General features: G+C 40.6%; 1 protein-coding gene across 5 annotated transcripts in view; it reads right to left on the bottom strand.

Annotated features, from left to right (window-relative positions):
• Positions 1 to 19,629, bottom strand: part of dctn1b (dynactin 1b) — a 54,992-nt gene that overhangs the window by 19,724 nt on the left and 15,639 nt on the right. For 3 of the 5 annotated variants that reach the window (XM_074691654.1, XM_074691651.1, XM_074691650.1), the window contains exons 3-7: positions 18,796 to 18,874; positions 15,951 to 15,982; positions 12,658 to 12,678; positions 4,944 to 4,961; positions 1,626 to 1,646 (exon numbers count right to left, since the gene is read on the bottom strand). In XM_074691654.1, the coding sequence (XP_074547755.1) occupies positions 1,626 to 1,646; positions 4,944 to 4,961; positions 12,658 to 12,678; positions 15,951 to 15,982; positions 18,796 to 18,874 (171 nt within the window). The remainder of the gene's footprint in view (positions 1 to 1,625; positions 1,647 to 4,943; positions 4,962 to 12,657; positions 12,679 to 15,950; positions 15,983 to 18,795; positions 18,875 to 19,629) is intronic. The other 2 variants (XM_074691652.1, XM_074691653.1) reach the window with 2 other exon arrangements.

The raw sequence follows: 19,629 nt of genomic DNA on the forward strand, positions 1-19,629 counted from the left end.
CACTTGATAAGATTTCAGTTTTTTGCAGTGGAGTTGGGCATGCAAGCTTGTTGTGTTGCCTTTTTTTGTTGCTGCACACTGGCTCGTCAGTGTTGATGGGCTCACCTTGCTCATTCTTTTTGAAGCTGAGATATTTCTACGCTTGGGCTGTGGCATTTGGCTTGACAATCATCTTTTTTACTACAGCCAGCCGGTTTGGGGGTGAGAGACGACGAAAACAAACATGCGTGCACACAGCGATATGTTGAGGCCAGAAAAATTGTTGAGTTAATTTCATTTATTCTATGATTGAACAAAAACTCAAGACCTAGCTTTTTAATCTGGCTTTTAGCTAAATGCGTTTAGTATTATTCCATGTTATTTTTTAAACTTATTTTAACCTTTTTATTTTGTTTTATTTGTACATTTCAGTTCAGAAATATTTTTTTAATTGGAATTTTATTCTTTGTTTAATGCTTTCCTTTTTATTATCCTATTTTAGCTTATTTTACTATTCACCTATTTTACTATACACTTTCTCATTTTATGTTATTTATGCAACTTTTATTTTATACTATATATAGTTTATATATATATCTATATCTATATCTATATATCTATATATATATATATATATATATATATATATATATATATATATATATATATATATATACTATATATATATATATATATATATATATATATAGATATATATATACTATATATATATATATATATATATATATATATATATATAAACATATATATATATATATATATATATATATATATATATATATATATATATATATATATATATAGATATATATATATATATAATTTGATTTATTTATGTATTTACACATTTACTTATCTTACCCTCTAGTATTTTCAAGTTTTTTTTTTTTTTTTTTTTATCTATTCATTTATTTTTAATTGATTAAATACTATTTTAGTTTTACCTCCTGTGTTTCCACATTTAATTCAACAGCTTGAAGAATTGGAAAGTGAGGATTTGACTGTCAAGATTTAGAGAACTGAAAAAAAAAAAAACCTGGAGCTGCTTAGGAGCCTGTTTTGAGTTTTACGTTGTTTGCACCGGCTCCATTTTTGATGCAATTTGACGCTCCAAATCTCCTTAAACTGCTGCTAAACAGATTCATTAGGAGGGATTAGAAAGCCACGCCCACATATCTGTCAGGTCAAACTGTCGTTCGACTCATAAAACGTAGATCTGAGACTATAAGCGAAGTATTTTGTGACTTGGATGTTTTTAAGAGGACCTCCATGATGACATAAGAAAAGTGCAGCCTACGATGAAGTACCGATTAAAATCATTAAACAATCAATATGATTTGAAAAGCTGTGAAACTTAAAAGCAGAAGCATGAACTGACACCGCCCGAGCAGAAAAAACACATGAAGCTGGAAACAGTGAAGACACCACGTGAACAGTTGTGCTTTAAATGTGAAGAAGGTGAAAATAAACTCTAATAAAAAAAAAAGCAAAATGAGACGTGAATCATGTGTGGTGATGTTTGGTCTCTACTGTCTGCACACACACTCACAAACACACACACACACACTTAGTGAGTCCATGTGACAGAAATGTGAAGCCCTTAAGACTTCGAGGAGTGGGCTCACCTTGGGCCTTCTGGCCGTGGTCTGAGGAAGAGGAGGAGAGGAAGAGGGAAGACAGAGGGAGAGGAAGGAAGGAAGAAGGAAACAAACAGGCAGGGTTAGTCAGATTCAAGGCACATTTATCAGGAAATCACAGACAAAAGGAAAAACTGGAGGATGGTGTGATTTCAGCTGCTCTGAGGAAAGTTTTTCTGATCTGAAAAGTTTCTCAGCTCCAGCTCGGTGTTTCCTTTCTGCTCCCTCCTGTCCTACCCACTCTCAGGGGCCTCATCTCTCCCACACACGTGATGGTGAAAGCCTCAGACACTGTGGCTGGTACGGCCGCTGTGGCCTGAATGACTGCATTGTGTCTCAGGGGACGAACAGGAGCCCGGTGCTGTTGCACCGCTCCGTCGCTCTCTGCACAGCTCAGGAATAATAGCTTGTTATCTGGATACATAGAGTGCTTTGGACGTGCGGCACAGCTGGACGGATGACAGGATATCCAGTGAGGAGGGCTGAGAAACATCCTCGCTTAGTTCTGATCTCATTTCTATAGACTGACCAGCAGAGCGTGTGGCTTTGCTGCAACCATGTCCTAAAAACTGGGCGATGACCCTGCAGGCTGACTGGCTCTCTGATAACATGCGTTCACTTGTTACGCTTCATGTTTTGAAGATTCTTATCACCTGACTGTCTTAAACACCTGATCCTGATTGATCAACTAGAGGAGACATTGTTGTTAACGTTAGAAATCAGTTGCTGATATTTTTAGTTGAAGACTTTGGATTATGTTTAGACTTTAGCTGATGTCCTGTTTCTGTGTTTATGTTAGCTCATATTTAGATTTAAAGGCGCTGTGAGGACTATTCTGATTGGGTAACGTTTTTCTGCGATAACGACTCTGTTTCCCATGAGCACCATCACCTACTGTCATAAAGACATGCCCCCCTTTGCAGCGAAATTTTGTTTTTCTTTTCTTTGTTTAAAACAACTTTTCCCAAGATGCAAAGCGACAACGTAGAGTAAAGGGGTGGGTGAAAAAAAATCGAAAAACGATATATTAGGACTTTTTTGTTTGACAATATCAAAATTCAGATTCTTTGTCAAAAAAAAAGAGATTTTTTTCCAGGTTATTTAAAGACTGGATAATGTAGACAATATCATTATCATTTAACTTTTTCACATGGTCTAGAGTTAAAAAAACAAACTAAACACAAACAAATTGACCCATGTTTTGGCCTTTAGCTCGTGTTCTATCACTCTCCTCTTTAGCTTTCTTCTGCTCTGACAGTTTCCTTTTTCACAGTCCAGCTCCAGTATCCACCATCACTACAGAATAAATCATAGAAATCATTTTCAGCAGAGAACAAGGATACTTCCTTCTTCTCACTGCTAAACTTTGCCAGCCTTTGAGCTGTAAATGGATTCCTGAATACTGAGAGAAAAACTGATTTTGGTGTTGATAATCTAATTTTAAATGTGGACTATGAACAGCACTTTGGCAAAAAATGAAAGAAACAGAATCTCAACAGCACATTGACACCCACTCCCTATACATTATCTCTAACACAACTCACTCAGATATTCCTTATTGTTCGCAAGTTTTACTAAGAAACAAAAGTCCAGTATTTAACATCAACCAGTCTTCATTATTTTCTTTTGATTTTTGGTGTGATAACTTTGTCTCTTATTGAAAATTAAGGGTTAGTTTAAGATGACTCAGACCCTTCAAAACAGCGCTTCAAGTAAAGATAACACTTTTTGGAGCAACATTCAAGATGCTATGAGGAGGATCTATTTTAACTGGATTGCATCGCCACCTTCTGGCCTGGAGTCTCACGCACACTGTTGTAAAGATGTGACTTTTAACCAGGCGTGTTTGTTTTGGAACAAATTTTTCTCTTTTTCAAGTCAACTTTTTACCAGATACGAGGTAAGGTATTTATCAGTACAGTTACGTAGCGCTGTTGTTTGACAACAAGAAAATGTACGTCAGTAGCAGGCTAGCGCTGATAGCAGTCCGATGCTATGACATATATGTAGGCTAACGAGTCAAAAAGCAAACTGACAGTTCCTACAGTAGTTGAGTAGCCGCCTATACATAACACTGGCAGCCCGGTGCTCTGAGACGTGTCTGTAATGTGTAACGTTGGTTAATCTTGGTTATGTCCTGCTAGTCATCTACCAAGCTAAGCTAACGTAACCTCACTCTTCATTTTCTTGATAGACTCTCAAGTTTGAACAGACCACTGCAGAATAACTGCTGACTGTGGGTTGGAATCAACATTGTCGCTAACAGCTTAGCTCGTGTTTTAGCCTTTAGCTTGTGGTCTATCCCTCTCTCATTTATCTTTCTTCTGCTCTTCTGTCCTTTTTCTGTCTGACAGTTAGGCTCCAGTGTCCACCATCACTACAAAATTAATCACAGAAATTATTTTTAGCAGAGAAAAATTAGATCTCTTTACTCACTACTAAACTAACTAACTCCTAAAGTAACATTTCGAAATAACCTACATTGGCGCTGATAATCTCATTTTAAAGTGTGGATTACGATCAGACATATATCTAGAAGGGAGACTTTTTCAAGATCACTTTCTAACTCCTCACAGCCTCTTTAAGCATGGAAATAAAAAAAAACCTGACATTTATTTTCATACTATAATTACTAAAATATAAATCTGTCACTCCCTCTGCCTCCTTCTATCCATTACTAACTGTCTCTTCCTCTCTGCCTCAGCTTTAGCACTGCCATAGCTTTGGCTAGTTATCGTTCCTTTATTGGATTAAAGCCGGACCATTCAGCAGAAATTAGCCCGAGCTAACAGCTGTACCAAAATAAGAGCTGACAGCCTCCTTAAGCCACCGTGTCGTGCTGGAGGTAACAGAACAAGCTGTACTGGAATCACTACCCTCCACAACCGGGAGTGAAATCATTTTAACCTCCCCTGATAGAAACCAATAATTGATCTAGTATAAATGTTTCAGCGCAATGAAGCCAAATTAAATGATGGCAGAGAAATCCAACCAAAGCTTCTGCACAAAAATAAAGGAATCAAACAAATCTGCAAAAAACAGAAGGCACTGTGAGTTTGCAAAAAAGAAAAAAAAAAACATGTTACTGAAGTGAAATCAACTGCAAAAGGATCAAACAAGCTGCAGGTACGCTCATACTTCCACTCTGGGAATATCGATATCACTTGAGAGGGAAAAATAGGGCGATTCCCAGGAAAGCAAAAGGAGGAAACTTCAAGCAGCTGAAAAACAACAACAAAAGCATGGAGACAACAACAACAGCAACAAAATCCCAACAGGTAAAGACGATCATGTGGAGTTCTGTACCTTCCGGGGTGCAGGAGTCTGTCTCATCATATTTGCAAGAGAAGAAGACACACAACACAGTCACAAAGAAACACACAAACACACACAGGAGGTGGTAAAACAGGCGGAGGTGCCGGATTCACAGACGCCGGGTACAGCAGGACAAACAGTCAGACAAGCAGCTGCTCAGGCCGGGAAGCCGCAGTGGTGCAAATGGCCGCAGCGATATTTTCTCCCCCCTCCCCGCCTCTGTCCTCCTTTATGTCCTCCTTTATGTCCTCCTTCTCAGCTCCTCTCATAATCCATTCGTCCCAGAGCCCCTCTCTGTCGGTGCCTCCCTTTCCCGTTCTGCTTGGATTAGCGCTCTGACATCCTGCTGCCGCCAGCCTCCAACCTGCTACTGCTCAGAGGAGACGCCTCGCCTCCTCTAACCTTCGTCTCCTCCCTCTCCCTCCCATTTCCCCCTTTCCTCTGTCTCACTGTTTTGTCAGCCCAGCCAATGCCCTGCTCCTGCATTACATCACTGTGCAACCCTCCTCCCTCCCTCCATCTCTCCATCCCTCTCCTGTCCTCCCCATGCTGCCCACCCACTCATCAGCACCTCCACCACAGACAGACAGGCAACCAGGGAGGGGAGGGGAGGGAGACTGTGGGTGTGGAGACAGAGGGGAGGCGTAAACGGAGGTGAGAGGGGAAAATGAGCAGCAGCGGCATTGATGCAGCCTCTCTTGTCTCCTAGCAACACTCCCTAAGCCATCATATGGGCTCATTAGAAAGGAGACAATAACAGTGAGAGGAGAGAGGAGACCTGCACCTGATCTGCATCGCAAATTAAAGATATTGTGTCAATCCTGATGTTTTTATACCTAGATTATTCAGAGCTGCTTTCTCTTTGTCCCAGACAAAAAAAACAGAAGAAATGTTCCTTTAGAGGAAGATCTTTGCTGCTAAATGTTGAGTATTTTCTAAACTCTAACAAGAATTACACATCAATGCATCACACACTGATCTTTTTCAGTCTTTTTCAGGTGTTTGTGAGATTTAAGATTCAAGATTCATGTGACTGTCACTTCCTTTGTCCCCCCAGGAAACACCACGAGTACATCTGTTCCTCAGGGAAATCTTTGCACCATCTTTCTTTTGAAGGACAAGTGTTTCCTATAATCTAATCTTGCAGGTGCTCATGCAACATGCCACAGACTGCATCCCATGTTCAGAAGCCAGATCCTTTCAAGAAGGGATCTCAGTCTTTGTTTATAAACTGGATTGGAAAAAAGTTTCCACTTTTCTCCAGCAGAGGGTGAAATGTTTCTCTCTGACTCACGTGACGTGCATTTCATGGGAAAAGACAGCTACTGATATAGTTTGTAGACATGTTTAAAGTCATTTAACTTTTTTCACATGGTATGGTGTTAAAAAAACAAACCCAAAATTAGCAAAAAATCGTTGACATCAAAGAATCGCAATTTAAATTGCACCCCAAAAATCGTAATTACATCAAAATGCAAGAAAAACATATCGTCCCAGTCCGACTTTTAAAGAAAATGAGACAGTGCAGTCACCAAAAAGCTTCCTATTTTTTTTAACCAACTGTTCCCATCCACATGGATAGCTAACTGGCTTACTAGCTAACAAAGCTAGCACCACGTTCTCTCCGGGTCCTTTGACTTCCTCCCACAGTCCAAAAAAATTGAGCACTCTAAACTGTCCGTAGATGTGAGTGTGTCAGTGAATGGTTGTCTGTCTCTGTGTCAGCCCTGTGATTGGCTGGCGACCAGTCCAGGGTGTACCCCGCCCTTCGCCCAATGACAGCTGGGATGGGCTCCAGCCACCCGTGACCCTGAACAAGATAAGCGGTTCAGAAAATGAATGAATGAATGAATTTTGTGTTTCAAGGTGTCTACCTATTATCATTCAACAGGTTATTTGAGTATTGGAAGAGTCCACCACCTTGCAAAGGATGATGGGATAAGTTGGGCTGTGAAAGCTGCATTGGGTTTCTGGTGACAGTTTTGTCTATTCTACCCAACAACTAGCTCACCGACTGTGAAAGTAGCTGTCTGGATAGCAGCTAGGGTTTTGCATCGTGCTACACATCTGCACAGAAACTCCACATTGCTGAACACGACGAAAGTCTTCATGCAGGATTTTAGTTGAATCATTTTTTTCCTCTAGAAGCTTCCTTAAAATGACTATACTGTTGTGTCCATGTGGCATATGGGAAAATATTTCACTGCTCATCTGATGAAACTGAAGAAGCGAAACATCTTGCCAACCCTACACAGCCCAGTTGCCTTTTTTTCCGAGTCTTCAGAACATATTGGTGTGATTTCTATTCCAGATTTTGCAGTAAGTGTTGTGATAACTGTGTGGGTGTCTCTAGTGAAGACTGTGAATGGATGGCTGCAGCAAAACCAGATCAAAAATAAACCCAGTTTGGTCTCATGATGCCTTCATGTGCTCCTCAGATAAATGAGAAGATTTTTTTTCAGACTCCGGTGCAAAAAATCCAAGGACAGTGCATGAATTGATAAAAAGCTTAATACCTGAGCTTTTGTCTGGTGTGCTTTTTGTAATTCACCTTTTGTTGCTTGGGATAAGTAAGACCTAATAAGTATAATAACTAAATTTGGTCATTGTACACAAAGTTTGATCTCTATTTGTTGTTTGTTAGTAGAGTTATTTAACTTAAATATGTTGGGATTTTTTTTCACTAAAATGGGTGTAATGTTGTGATAAAATGACATGGACATTCTTTATTTTATTCAATTACTAGTATATACTTATGTTTAATGATAAAATTTCTGTTACCCATTGGTTAATAATAAATGGGTCAGTTTTTCCTCATACCTACTGTTTTTGACTACTGTTCTTTGTTTGAATAATATCACTTAGTCAAGCCTTTTCTAACATGACAGACATACTACAAAATAAGTGATAAAAGTATGCATGTTTAATGCTGATATCGTATTGGATTAATATCTGTATCGGCCAATACTCAATGCTGCAGTATCATATCGGAAGTGAAAATGTAATATCGGGACATCCCTTGTGGAAACGCCACAAAATGCGCGCCGTACCGAGACGAACCGGTCTGCTTGCTGGAAACGCGGCTAAAGACTCCACTTCCCATGAGCCCTATCATCTATTGTTGTAAAGATGTGACTCTTGCCAAGGCATACATTTGTTTTGGAAGCAAATAAATGGAGAGCAGATCTTCTTGTTAACCCAAAGCCACAGTGTAATGAATTTATTTGTAGTTACGTAGCGCTACTCTTTGAAACGTAACGACAAGCAACTTTATAAGTCACTTTGTAGTTCAGTGTTCAGGAGGTGAGCAGACGATCTGTTCCTGGAAAAGACTCAGGGAATAACAGGGCCAAACAGCATGATATAACTGTTTCACTCCTTGTTAATCAGTGGCATGCCCCTTTAAAGCCAATACTGGCATGAAGCACTGATGGGGATTACAACCAGGGGAACTTCAGGTATCACTCGCCTGGTTTTGGCCTGATTATCAGGATAGAGTACTGCTTTATTTCACTTTACTGGAAAAATAATCTACACACAGGCAGCAGTTTAAGCTAATGTTGACATAAAGGGTCTAAAATTCTCTGATATGTGGCTCAAAAAGCCTAATTTCTCCTTTTAACTACAGTCAAGGTTTTTGCTGCTCCACTGTTCTGTTAAAGGAAAGCACGAGCAGAGACAAATCCTCACAAAATGTGTTAAAAATATCCTACAGCAAGTCTTGAGAATCAAAACAAAAAAGATGTAATTCTGCTGGTTTTAAAAAAAGGTTTTTAGAGTAAAAAGTGATTCAGTGGGTTGATTCCTCCTATAACAGCCTCGAGCCTTTTCAGGGGGAATGGTGGTATCTTCCTCAGCTTCACTAATCTTTCTCTCTGCACCATCAGCTCAGCAGGAGGAGAGAGGAGTGTAAGAGGATTAATTCAATGGGGATACACTGTGATTAGCTGCGAGCTTTAACCTGAAATACTTCCACATTGTGGGCACGAGAACTGGCAGAGACAGTCGAGGAAAAAACAACATGGCTGCAGTAAATAGAAGCTGTTTACCGTCGATTTGTAGGAGGGAATGGTCGTGAGGGTTTGATTGTTGGTGAAAAAGTGTGTTATGACAAAGAGATAAAAGGTCTTGTGAGTCTGGGTTTGTGGAGCAGAGAGAAAATCTGTTTAAGTGTATCCATTACAGAGCAGCCGAGGGAAATCTGTCCTTTTAAAATATTAAATATCTCTTTCTGTAAAGCCTTCATTTTCCCACCGCACACACGAGTAAGTGCAGCTGCTGCTCTGAGAGGACATCCACCGCTGAAGTAAGAGCAGAGAGACAGAGAGAAAGACAGAGACAGACAGACAGGGAGGATGATGGGATGGGAGGAGACGTATCAAGTTCCTGCTTCCAGCAGCACTCCCGTAAGAGGAGGTTTGCTGTCTGTGCAGCCTCCAGCAGAGAGATGGGGGATAAAATTACTGTCCGAGAAGCGTTAACACAGCAGAACACAACACACCAGGCTTGTACTGCAGTGTCACTGTGATCGGTGGAGGGGCTTCATCGCATGGCACGGCAGGAAAAACCCCCAAATCACACAAAATAATTCAAGACATGTAGCTATGACCAGCTTAGGAGTTTATGATCCCTGGAAGGAATCTTGAATCCGTCCTGATTTTAACTTGTAGTGCCAAAAACAAGCTCAAGCCTCCTGGGGCTAAAAATGTTGTTTGCAGGCCATAAAAAGTGTCAATATTGCAGAAGGCACATTATCACACTTGTTTTGGTATTGTTCAGTGTTAAATAACTTCTGGAGTGAAACTTTCCACTGGTTTTCCAAACAATATGTAAGAAATATTTACCCAGACTTCAACCTGGCAATCTTTGGCAGCTCAGACCAGACGAGGCCGCTTCCCTCCCACCAAAAACACGCTCTCAATTCAGGCGTGTTTGCAGCTAAAAACTGATGCTGCTAAACTGGAGGTCTACAACTCCTCCGTGTTTTTGAGGGTGGCTCAATGAAATGCTTTTCAGCTCTAGGATGGTCTTTTCACTAAGGTGTAGAAAAATTTTCTGATACTGTTTGATAAAGCCTAATATACACATTGTCGTCTGAGCTGCTATGATATGTCTATCCTACCTGCAAAACTGTGATGAGAATGATGGACACCCTTCCATGTGTTTTTTTTAATTTATTTTCTTTGTGTGTGTGTGTGTGTGTGTGTGTGTGTGTGTGTGTGTGTGTGTGTGTGTGTGTGTGTGTGTGTGTGTGTGTGTGTGTGTGTTTTATTAGTTTTTTTGGACTAATAAGGGTGTTCCAAAAAAAGGAAAAAGATGGGCACTTTTTGTTTTTGAATTAATGCTTGCTTCTTTCTTTATCAATTTGTGTGACACTGCTGAGTGTTTTTGTGTTTCTTGCATGTCTTTACCATACACTGTAAAAAAAATTGACGTTGCTCGGCTCAGAGTGAGGTCTCCACAAAAACTGCTCCCCCTGGTGGCTGGCTGCAGCATAGGTTAAGAAATCCGGCTTTCCAGCCATTCCAGATGGGCTGTGGTCAAACTTTAAAAAATGTATACTCCTCGTAGAAATGTTTCTCACGTCCGATTGTTGTGGTGATTTGGAGATATCATTTGGCTGTCTTGTATTCAAGTCTTTTTTTTCTGATAAGTTTCATTTTCAGTAGTCAAAGGAGGTTAAAAATGAGGCTTAACGTCACCTTTAACGATGACTGACAGCTGCCATTCTTGTGTTATTTTTCCAGGGATTGTAAAATATGTCAGGAGGTAGAGTCAAGCAGTGATTAGACTCTCAAAAGAAAAAAAATATATATTATTTTTGTCACCCAGCTCCACTCAGATTCTCCCAGAATCCCTCATCGTCTCTACTGCGCAGAGTCTGGCTGTAATTGCTACCAATGGCTGCGCCTGTGACAGGGGAATTTTGGCTTTAAAACCGTACAATGATAAATGGCAGAGCCACGCTGTCCACTCTATATACAGTCCATGGTCTTTACTGCAAAAAAGTTGCAAATAATAAATATATATATAAAAAGTCTTGATATAAAAAATAAAATCCTGATAAAATCCAGATCCTGCCATAAAAACATCCTGACATATTTTCCCCATATCGCCCCCTAATGGAGAATATGTTCTTTGGTCAGAAGCAGAGTTTACTGATGTTTACGCAGCACGTAGCACTGCAGAAAACTGACCACTGATCGACTGGGATCAGAGACACCTGAGGGACAGGTGAGCTGTGATTTCATCAGTCTGTAACACTGCGAAAAACTAAAATCTTATCAAGTGTTTTTGTCTTATTTTCAAAAGAAAATGTCTTTTTAGACTTAGTATGAGCCACATTCACCTGACCAGTCCAGAAAAATGTCTTGTTTCATATTATTTATAGACAAAAATGAGGTCTGAGTCGCTTGAGACAAGAAGAAAACTTCTGCCAACAGAACAAGAGAAAATCTACTTGTATTAAGACATTATTCTAGTTTCAGGCAATTTTTTTCAAGCAATTCAGACCTCATTTTTATCTTTAAATAACTTAAAATAAGACATTTTCTGGACTGGTCAGGTGAATGTGACTCATATCAAGAATAAAAAGACAATTTTTACTTGAATTAAGGTAAAAACATTTGATAAGATTTTTTTTTTTTGCAGTGTGATGATGGACCAAGGGTATTTGAGCACACTTACGGCCACAACACACCAGATGCGTCTCCGGTCCGGCTCTGCCCCAGAACAGACAGGTTTCTACTCAAGTCAGTGTGTCAACTCACAGTGGGCCCGCACTGGCAAGTTGGCGCTGGAGGTCTTGACGTATGACAGACTGAACATGCAGCCGTTGCGTGTTGCTGGTTGAGGGAGCACGCAGTGACCACGCAACAAAGTGGAGCTGGACCGGAGACGCATCTGATGTATCACCCGCATTAGTGACTGAATCTTCAGAGAAATCCCTTCAAGAAATAGTTAACAAATGCTTTCAGGGTCAAAAAACAAAATCCTGGCCCTCTTTGAAAAAGTTTGGAGGATAAACAGAGATGCCTGGCTTGAAAGCGAACTGAGCTCCTGATCCTTGAAGTCCACCTGCTGAGCAGTAGAAGCAGAACAGGAGACGATAAAGAAGACCCGAGCTGACAGGAAATCCATACTCTGCAGGTTTGATCTCTGCAGGAGGGAGGTCAGTTTCACCTCAAAGTCACAGTCTGACATTTAGAAAAGCGGCAGAGAAACATCTGAATGTATGACTCAGCCGAGGAGCATCTGACCATGAAGTGCACTTCCTGCATTTTCTTGCCCTAGACACTCTCCTAAAATCTTTAAATCTTTTCGTTTCCTGGCAGAGACAGATATCACACATGGTTTCAATGCGACTCTAACATGCTTTAGAGAGAAGACAAACACACACACATATATCATGAGCCACAGAGCAGAGACAAGACCAGAGCACAGAGCATGGCGAGGTCATGTGACAGACAAGAAGTGGGCGTGGCTTCATGACAGACAGAAGGCACCTCTCCCTCTTTAACCTGCTTCAGTACAGTTCCTTCAGTTTCAATGATGGCGATGAGGTGAGGAGCAGGGAATCATGGGAACATGAGGGGGATGAGGGCCCGGTTGCCATGCAGCAGCGAGGCCATTCAGAGTTACCACAGTTACTACGGTCATCAACAGAACATTACCACTGTACCGAGCTTAGAGAAACATGCAACACCTTTTTAGGCTTCACTCCTCGCTGCGTGGTCGGAGGAAAGAAGGGGAGGAGGTGAGGAGGGAGAGGAGGGAAGGGAGGGTGGAGGTTAAAGGTCGAGTTTGACAGAGGCGTGCTGGAAGTGACGGGGACTGTGCCGGTCTTCGTTTCGGGGATTGAAGACTTCAGTCAAATAAACTGCACACTGCATACATTTCACACACGTCTTCACTCTCACTCTGTTCATCTTCACACACACTGCGGGTTTTACACCTCATTGAAATGTGTTCAATGTGTTATTTCAATATTTTCCAGGAGAACATGACGTTACAGCCTCTCAGCCTCTGATTTCATGGATGTGATCTCATTAAAAAAGCTGAATAATGGGGTTTTACACCTACAGGATCATCTAGTTAGCATGCAGACTGAGCTCTTATGAATAAAACATACAAACCACTCGTCTGCAATGAAATATTTACTGAAGAGGAACGATATCAAAGCTGTGTAAAGAACTAATTATTGTAGTGTAGATTTATGCAGCTGCTCAGGCCAGATTCATTGCTTATTCAGATTAAATTTAGTTTGAATTTTTTTCTGTTTCACCCACTCTCTGTATCTGTTTTCCTATTGTCACATACAGTGGTGGCCAAACACCAGGCAGATCTGAAAGTATTTAACATTTTTGTCTCTAAATCCTGATGATGAAACATAGATGTTTGCTCTAAATCAAATCAAATCAAATCAAGTTTATTTATAAAGCACTTTTCATACATTAAAAGAAATGCAGCACAAAGTGCTATACATGTTAAAAACAGTCCCCGCCCCCCCATTCAAACTCCACCCCAGAGCACCACCCACCCACCCACCCACACACACACATATACACACACACACACACACACACACACACACACACACACACACACACACACACATACATATGCACACACAATACATGATTTTAAATGTGTAGATAAAAAATCGTGTGGCTGAGTACAGAGGAGCCAGGTCAGGAAACGCCAGGAGGCCGACTGCACCGGGCGGCGTCCACAGTCTAAAGCCAGGACGCCTCCACCCGGGCATGCCTCGCTACAGGACCAGCAAGGGGCCCACTGCAGCAACACGCTGCTGCAGACCCCCACCTGGCCAAGACGACGCCCGCCACAGACAGAGACATCCCAGCCAGAGCCAACAGCGGCCCCCAGTGCAGGCAGCCCCCTGCTGAGGAAACACTGGAGATATGGAGTAGAAACATAAAACTACATATGCTAAGAATCATAAAATGAATAAAATAAATAAATAAATAAAACACTAGTAAATGAAATAAATAGTAATAGAATAAGAGTAACAAGTAAAAAGGCGAGATTATATAAATAAATAAAATAAAAAAAAATAAATAATAACAGATAAAATTATGGGATTAATTAAATGCTAAATTAAAAAGGTGGGTCTTGAGTCTACTTTTAAAAATATGAACATTCTCTGCAGCCCTGAGGTCCTCTGGCAGGCTGTTCCACAGACGGGGGCCATATCTAAGACAAGGGTCTGCAACCTGCAGCTCTTTGACTCATTTGCAGTGGCTCCTTGAAGCTTTAAAAAATATTGAAATAAAGAATTTGTATTTTTCTTACAGAGGGTATCGATGATTAAAGACACTGACACTAAATAAAATCACTCTTAAACATTTCGTTTAACTAAATCTTCATCCCATCTGTCTATAAAGCCTGCCACTGCTCTACTTCACCTCCTTTTACATCAACAGCCCACCAACTTTCCATGTGGCTGTAGCTGAGCTCGAGTTTAACACCTTGGTAAGAGTAAAGTAAAGTGACTTTCAAAATTATTTATAATTTTTGCAAAATTTGATATTTCAGTTTCTTTTAGAAGTCAAATTTTGAAATCCCCCAAAATTTCAAGCAATTTTGGCAAATTTTTTGAATTTAACAATTTTTTGAAATGCTTAACATTTTCAAAGATTTTTGATTTTTTTTTTTTTTTTTTTCATTTTTTAATGTTTTTTTTAAATACAAAAAATCAATATATTTTGGCAGGTTTTAAAAAAAGCCTTTTTGTGAATTCTTTTTTTTTTTATTTTGGCATCACAATAAAAATATTAATAAATGTAAATTTTCTTCATAACATAATTGCTTTTATTTTTTTTTTATTGCAAATTCTTGAACTTCCATTCATTTTTCAAATTTTTTCAACTGCTTTCACAATTTTATTTTTTAAATTGTTGAAATTTTTTTAAACTTCACTTTTTTATTTTTTCATATTCTTTGAATTACATTTATTTTTTGAAATTTTTGCATCTTTTGAAACATTTTTTCAGTACAATTTTTTTTTGAGAAATTTTGGGAAAATTAAAAAAAAAAGAGACAACATGTATGATTTTATGAATAAAAACAATCTGATTTAGACAATTATCATTAATTAATTATGCATAGAATTTTATCAACTTTTTTTTGTCTTTATTGAGAAGATAAAGTAGATTTCGTGGCTCTAGAATGACTTTAATCCAGATGAGCTGAGGTAAAATGGCTCCTTTGAAAGTAAAGGTTGCAGACCCTTCTCTTAAATATGCAAAGTGTTTGAATAACTTTGGTCACCCCTAGATGTGTCGACCATTTGGCTCCACTAAATATCAGTTGAACAATCAATTCAAATACTAAATAGTTAACCTGTTAATAGTTTTATTATTTGGGCTTCTCACACTGTTACGTTTAACACTCTTTTCTGCTGCAGTGGTTAAACTCTGTGGTCAAAGAAATCGCTTCTACATATCCTTATCCATAGATTAAAAACTTCTTGGAAACAAAAATTGTGGCCATTACTTTGGTTTTGAGGTTAAACTCATTTGGACTTTAGATATTTAATGGTGCATCATCACATGCAGCTGTCTGTGTTTTTAATGGTGAACATCGCCCTCTGCTGGTTTAATATAAAAATGATTCAGAAGACAATCCCAAACTCAGGGATTATTTTATATTACTCATTAGAAATTTTACAGGCAGGCATAAAACAGTTATTCATTTATATTCATTTAAAGGTAAATATACCAGTTTTTTGGGGGACTGATGTTCAACATGCTACTGATGGAAAAAAATAACTCCAATTCATAAAGACTAAATGCTCCTGTAAGAGTGCTACTGTTGGAGACAGGAAGATGAGGTGTAGCGATAGTTTACTTCTGATGTCTGTGTGTGTGCCTTTGTGTGTGTTTGGTTGTGGAGTGTGTAAAAGCTCAGGAGTGTGTCTTCATATCAGCTCCTGGTTTCCTGCAGAGGAACTTTGTTATCACCGTGTTTCTGACTCACCAGTTTAGATGACTTGGACGTCTCCAGGATCTCTGCAGATAAAAAAGACAAATAAAGAAAGTGAGACTCAAACTTTTATATGATCATTAATGTTTACTCTTTTTTTTACAAGGTAGAAAGTCCAACACAGATCCTGGAGCAGAGCAACATGATTTATGTGCTTTCAGCAGATGGTGGACGCTGAGCAGAGACTCAGTCAGAGGCAGAAAGACAACAAACACCTCCCTAAACTTTATGGTTTAATACCACTCAGTTCTCAGATATGAAATAAGAGAGGCAACAACAGGAAACAACAAAGAAACATTGAATCATGTACATTTTCATCTACTATACAAGAAAATCCAAGTTCCCAGTGTTGGATTGCAGGGAAAACTAATGAGAAACCCTGCAGGAGTGGGAAGAACAAGAAGACAGTGGTAAAACATTTGAGTCACTGTGGGGTAGAAACTCTGTGGGAAGGTTTTAATTTGGTCAAAATTAGGCAAAGGATTTAGAGGAGCATTTGTAGACGGAGGTTGGTTGTCAACATGTGAAAGACCAACATCACTTTTAAGCTGATTTGGCCTCATTCAGTCCTGACCCCCACTTAGAGAACCACTGGTCTGGAGTATTAACGTTAATACCCAGACCAGTGGTTCCCATGAAAACAGCCCAGAAGCACCCAGAGACCAGTTCAGCCCTGTTCATGATAATGTTTAATCTAAAAACACTAAAATGCAATAAAAAAATCTGTGTTTGCAAGGAAACACTGAGAGACTGTAAAAGCTACTGTGGGCATGCCAGGCCTGTAGTTGGCGCTATGACTGATTTGTTAAGAAGTGACAAAATTAGACATTTGTGACAAAAGTACTGTTGGACTGTTGTATGCACAGAGCTGTGATGTCAGTGTTTTAGCTGAAAACGCCAGCTTAATGTTTGCGTTTTAGATTGGCTCAAACGCTGTTTCTGTGTAGACGCAAGGCTGCAACAATACTTTTGTGTTTCACCCCGAAAGCGATGTTGTGTATGCAGCCAATAATTCATAAGCACAGACAGCAACTCCAAGGTCGGGTGCTAGAAGCCCTCTGTGTAGACCTCGATCTGGCCCTCTGTGTGGCACTCTACATGTTCCTCTATGTGGCCCACTGTGTGGCCCTCTATGTGCCCCTCCATGTGGCCCTCTATGTGGCAGTCTATGTGCCTCTCTATGTGTCCCTCTATGTGGCAGTCTATTTTCCTCTCTATGTGTCCCTCCATGTGTCCCTTTATGTGGCAGTATATGTGTCCCTCTATGTGGCAGTCTATGTGCCTCTCTATGTGCCCCTCCATGTGCCCCTCCATGTGCCCCTCCATGTGCCCCTCCATGTGCCGCTCTATGTGGCCCTCCATGTGGCAGTCTATGTTCCCCTCTTTGTGTCCCTCTCTGCGGCAGTCTATGTGGCCCTCCATGTGCCCCTCTATGTGGCAGTCTATGTGGCCCTCTATGTGTCCCTCAATGTGGCAGTCTATGTTCCCATCTTTGTGTCCCTCTCTGCGGCAGTCTATGTGCCTCTCCATGTGCCCCTCTACGTGGCCCTCCATGTGCCCCTTTATGTGTCCCTCTATGTGCCCCTCTATGTGTCCCTCAATGTGGCAGTCTATGTGACACTCTCTGTGTCCCTCTATGTGGCAGCCTATTTTCCTTTCTATGTGTCCCTCCATGTGTCCCTCTTTGTGTCCCTCCATGTGCCCCTCAATGTGTCCCTCTATGTGGCAGTCTATGTGCCGCTCTATGTGGCCCTCCATGTGCCCCTCAATGTGTCCCTCTATGTGGCAGTCTATGTGACACTCTCTGTGTCCCTCTATGTGGCAGTCTATTTTCCTCTCTATGTGTCCCTCCATGTGTCCCTTTATGTTGCAGTATATGTGTCCCTCTATGTGCCTCTCTATGTGCCCCTCCATGTGCCCCTCTTTGTGTCCCTCCATGTGCCCCTCAATGTGTCCCTCTATGTGGCAGTCTATGTGCCGCTCTATGTGGCCCTCCATGTGCCCCTCTATGTGTCCCTCTATATGACAGCCTATGTGTCCCTCTATGTGTCGCTTCATGTGGCCCTCCATGGACCCCTCTATGTGGCCCTTTATGTGCCCCTCCATGTGCCCCTCTAGGTGCCCCTCTACATGGCAGCCTATGTGTCCCTCTATGTGCCCCTCTATGTGTCCCTTAATGTGGCCCTCCATGGACCCCTCTATGTGGCCCTTCATGTGCCCCTCTATGTGGCCCTTCATGTGCCCCTCCATGTGCCCCTCCATGTGCCCCTCCATGTCCCTCCATGTGCCCCTCTATGTGGCCCTCTTTCTGGTCTGCTGTGTGGCCCTTAACTGGTCTCTGTCTAGCACTCTGCGTGGCCCTTACCTCAGACTGTATAATCGAACCAATATGTTGTTTTGGAGCTCTGAAGCTGACACTGACAGAAGAAACCCTTAACTTGGCCTGGCTGTGTTTGAGTTAGCTGGTTTTAAGAGACAGGCCCTTCTCCTCACTGTTTTTAATGATTATCATCAGGGTTGTGGCTGCTTTAAACATGAACAACTCAGTTAGGCCTTATAACTGGTTCGTCCTGGCGCTGGGTGAGGACAGGTTTCCCTACCTGGCAGTTAGTGTCTGCTGGACCTTTGTGAATCACTCCAGTTCATGATTCATTCACCAGCTTGTCTCCACACGGCAGACTTCACAACACCACTGAATGCTTAACGCCCTGTGATTACATGTTGACTGGATGACTTGTGTTTTAAATAAAGGTCAGGATCAACACAGTATTAGGAAGAAACATATTTTCACTGGCAAAACATTCACAGGGCACTGAAACTGATGTGATCGTGACTTTACCTCGTTTGGGGACTTTGCCGGTGCCGGGCTCAGGTGTTTCTGGAGACGTTGTGTCAGCCCCATCATCAACCAGCTGGATCTGAGACAGAGGGAGACAGTTAGTCATCGTGTCTGCCAGAATATCACAAACATCTTTCCACTAACAGAGCTGGATAAGAGGAAGACACATGCATTAAAGGAAGACAACAAAACTAGATTATTTATTTAGATACAGCACTCTACAAGTGAGTCAGAGTTTCCACCTCCCATTTAACAGAAGAAATCCTCACGAGAACTGTTCAAAATAACAACTACTTTTGGATTAATCTTTTTTGATTAATATTTTTTTCATTTAATGACTATTTAGCATTACTTGATCAGGATAACTATTCACAGAATGAGGCTGTCACATTGCACTTATGACAGAAACTCTGGACCGCTACAGTGGCAACAAATGATAACTTTTAATGTTAAATAACTATCTTTTATTTTGTGGTTTAACCTAATTTGGACTTAACATCAGTGGCTTTGAAGTGCACACTCGTAAAATTCAACCTGTGTAAACCAAACCATGGTGATACATGCTGATATTATTTATCCTTCCTCTAAATTTCAAATAATTAAACAGATGACTCAGCAAATTGCATGATAAATAATGTGACTCAAAATAGTGTTGTACTAACAAGAATCAGTTATTGTGGTCCAACAACAGTCGTTAGCGTTCCTGCAACACTTTTTTGCTTTTGTTTTTGGATTTGCATTATTGTTGATGTGCAGCATGTTTGCCCTAAAGAAGATTTCCTGTCATCCATTGTAGGTCTTTGCTATTTCAAGCAGAGCTAATCAACATTTATG

Source organism: Halichoeres trimaculatus, unplaced genomic scaffold, assembly GCF_033239565.1.
Source record: "Halichoeres trimaculatus isolate MK-OKI-2021-1 unplaced genomic scaffold, fHalTri1.1 fHalTri1_scaffold_17, whole genome shotgun sequence".
Classification (NCBI taxonomy): Eukaryota; Metazoa; Chordata; class Actinopteri; order Labriformes; family Labridae; genus Halichoeres; species Halichoeres trimaculatus.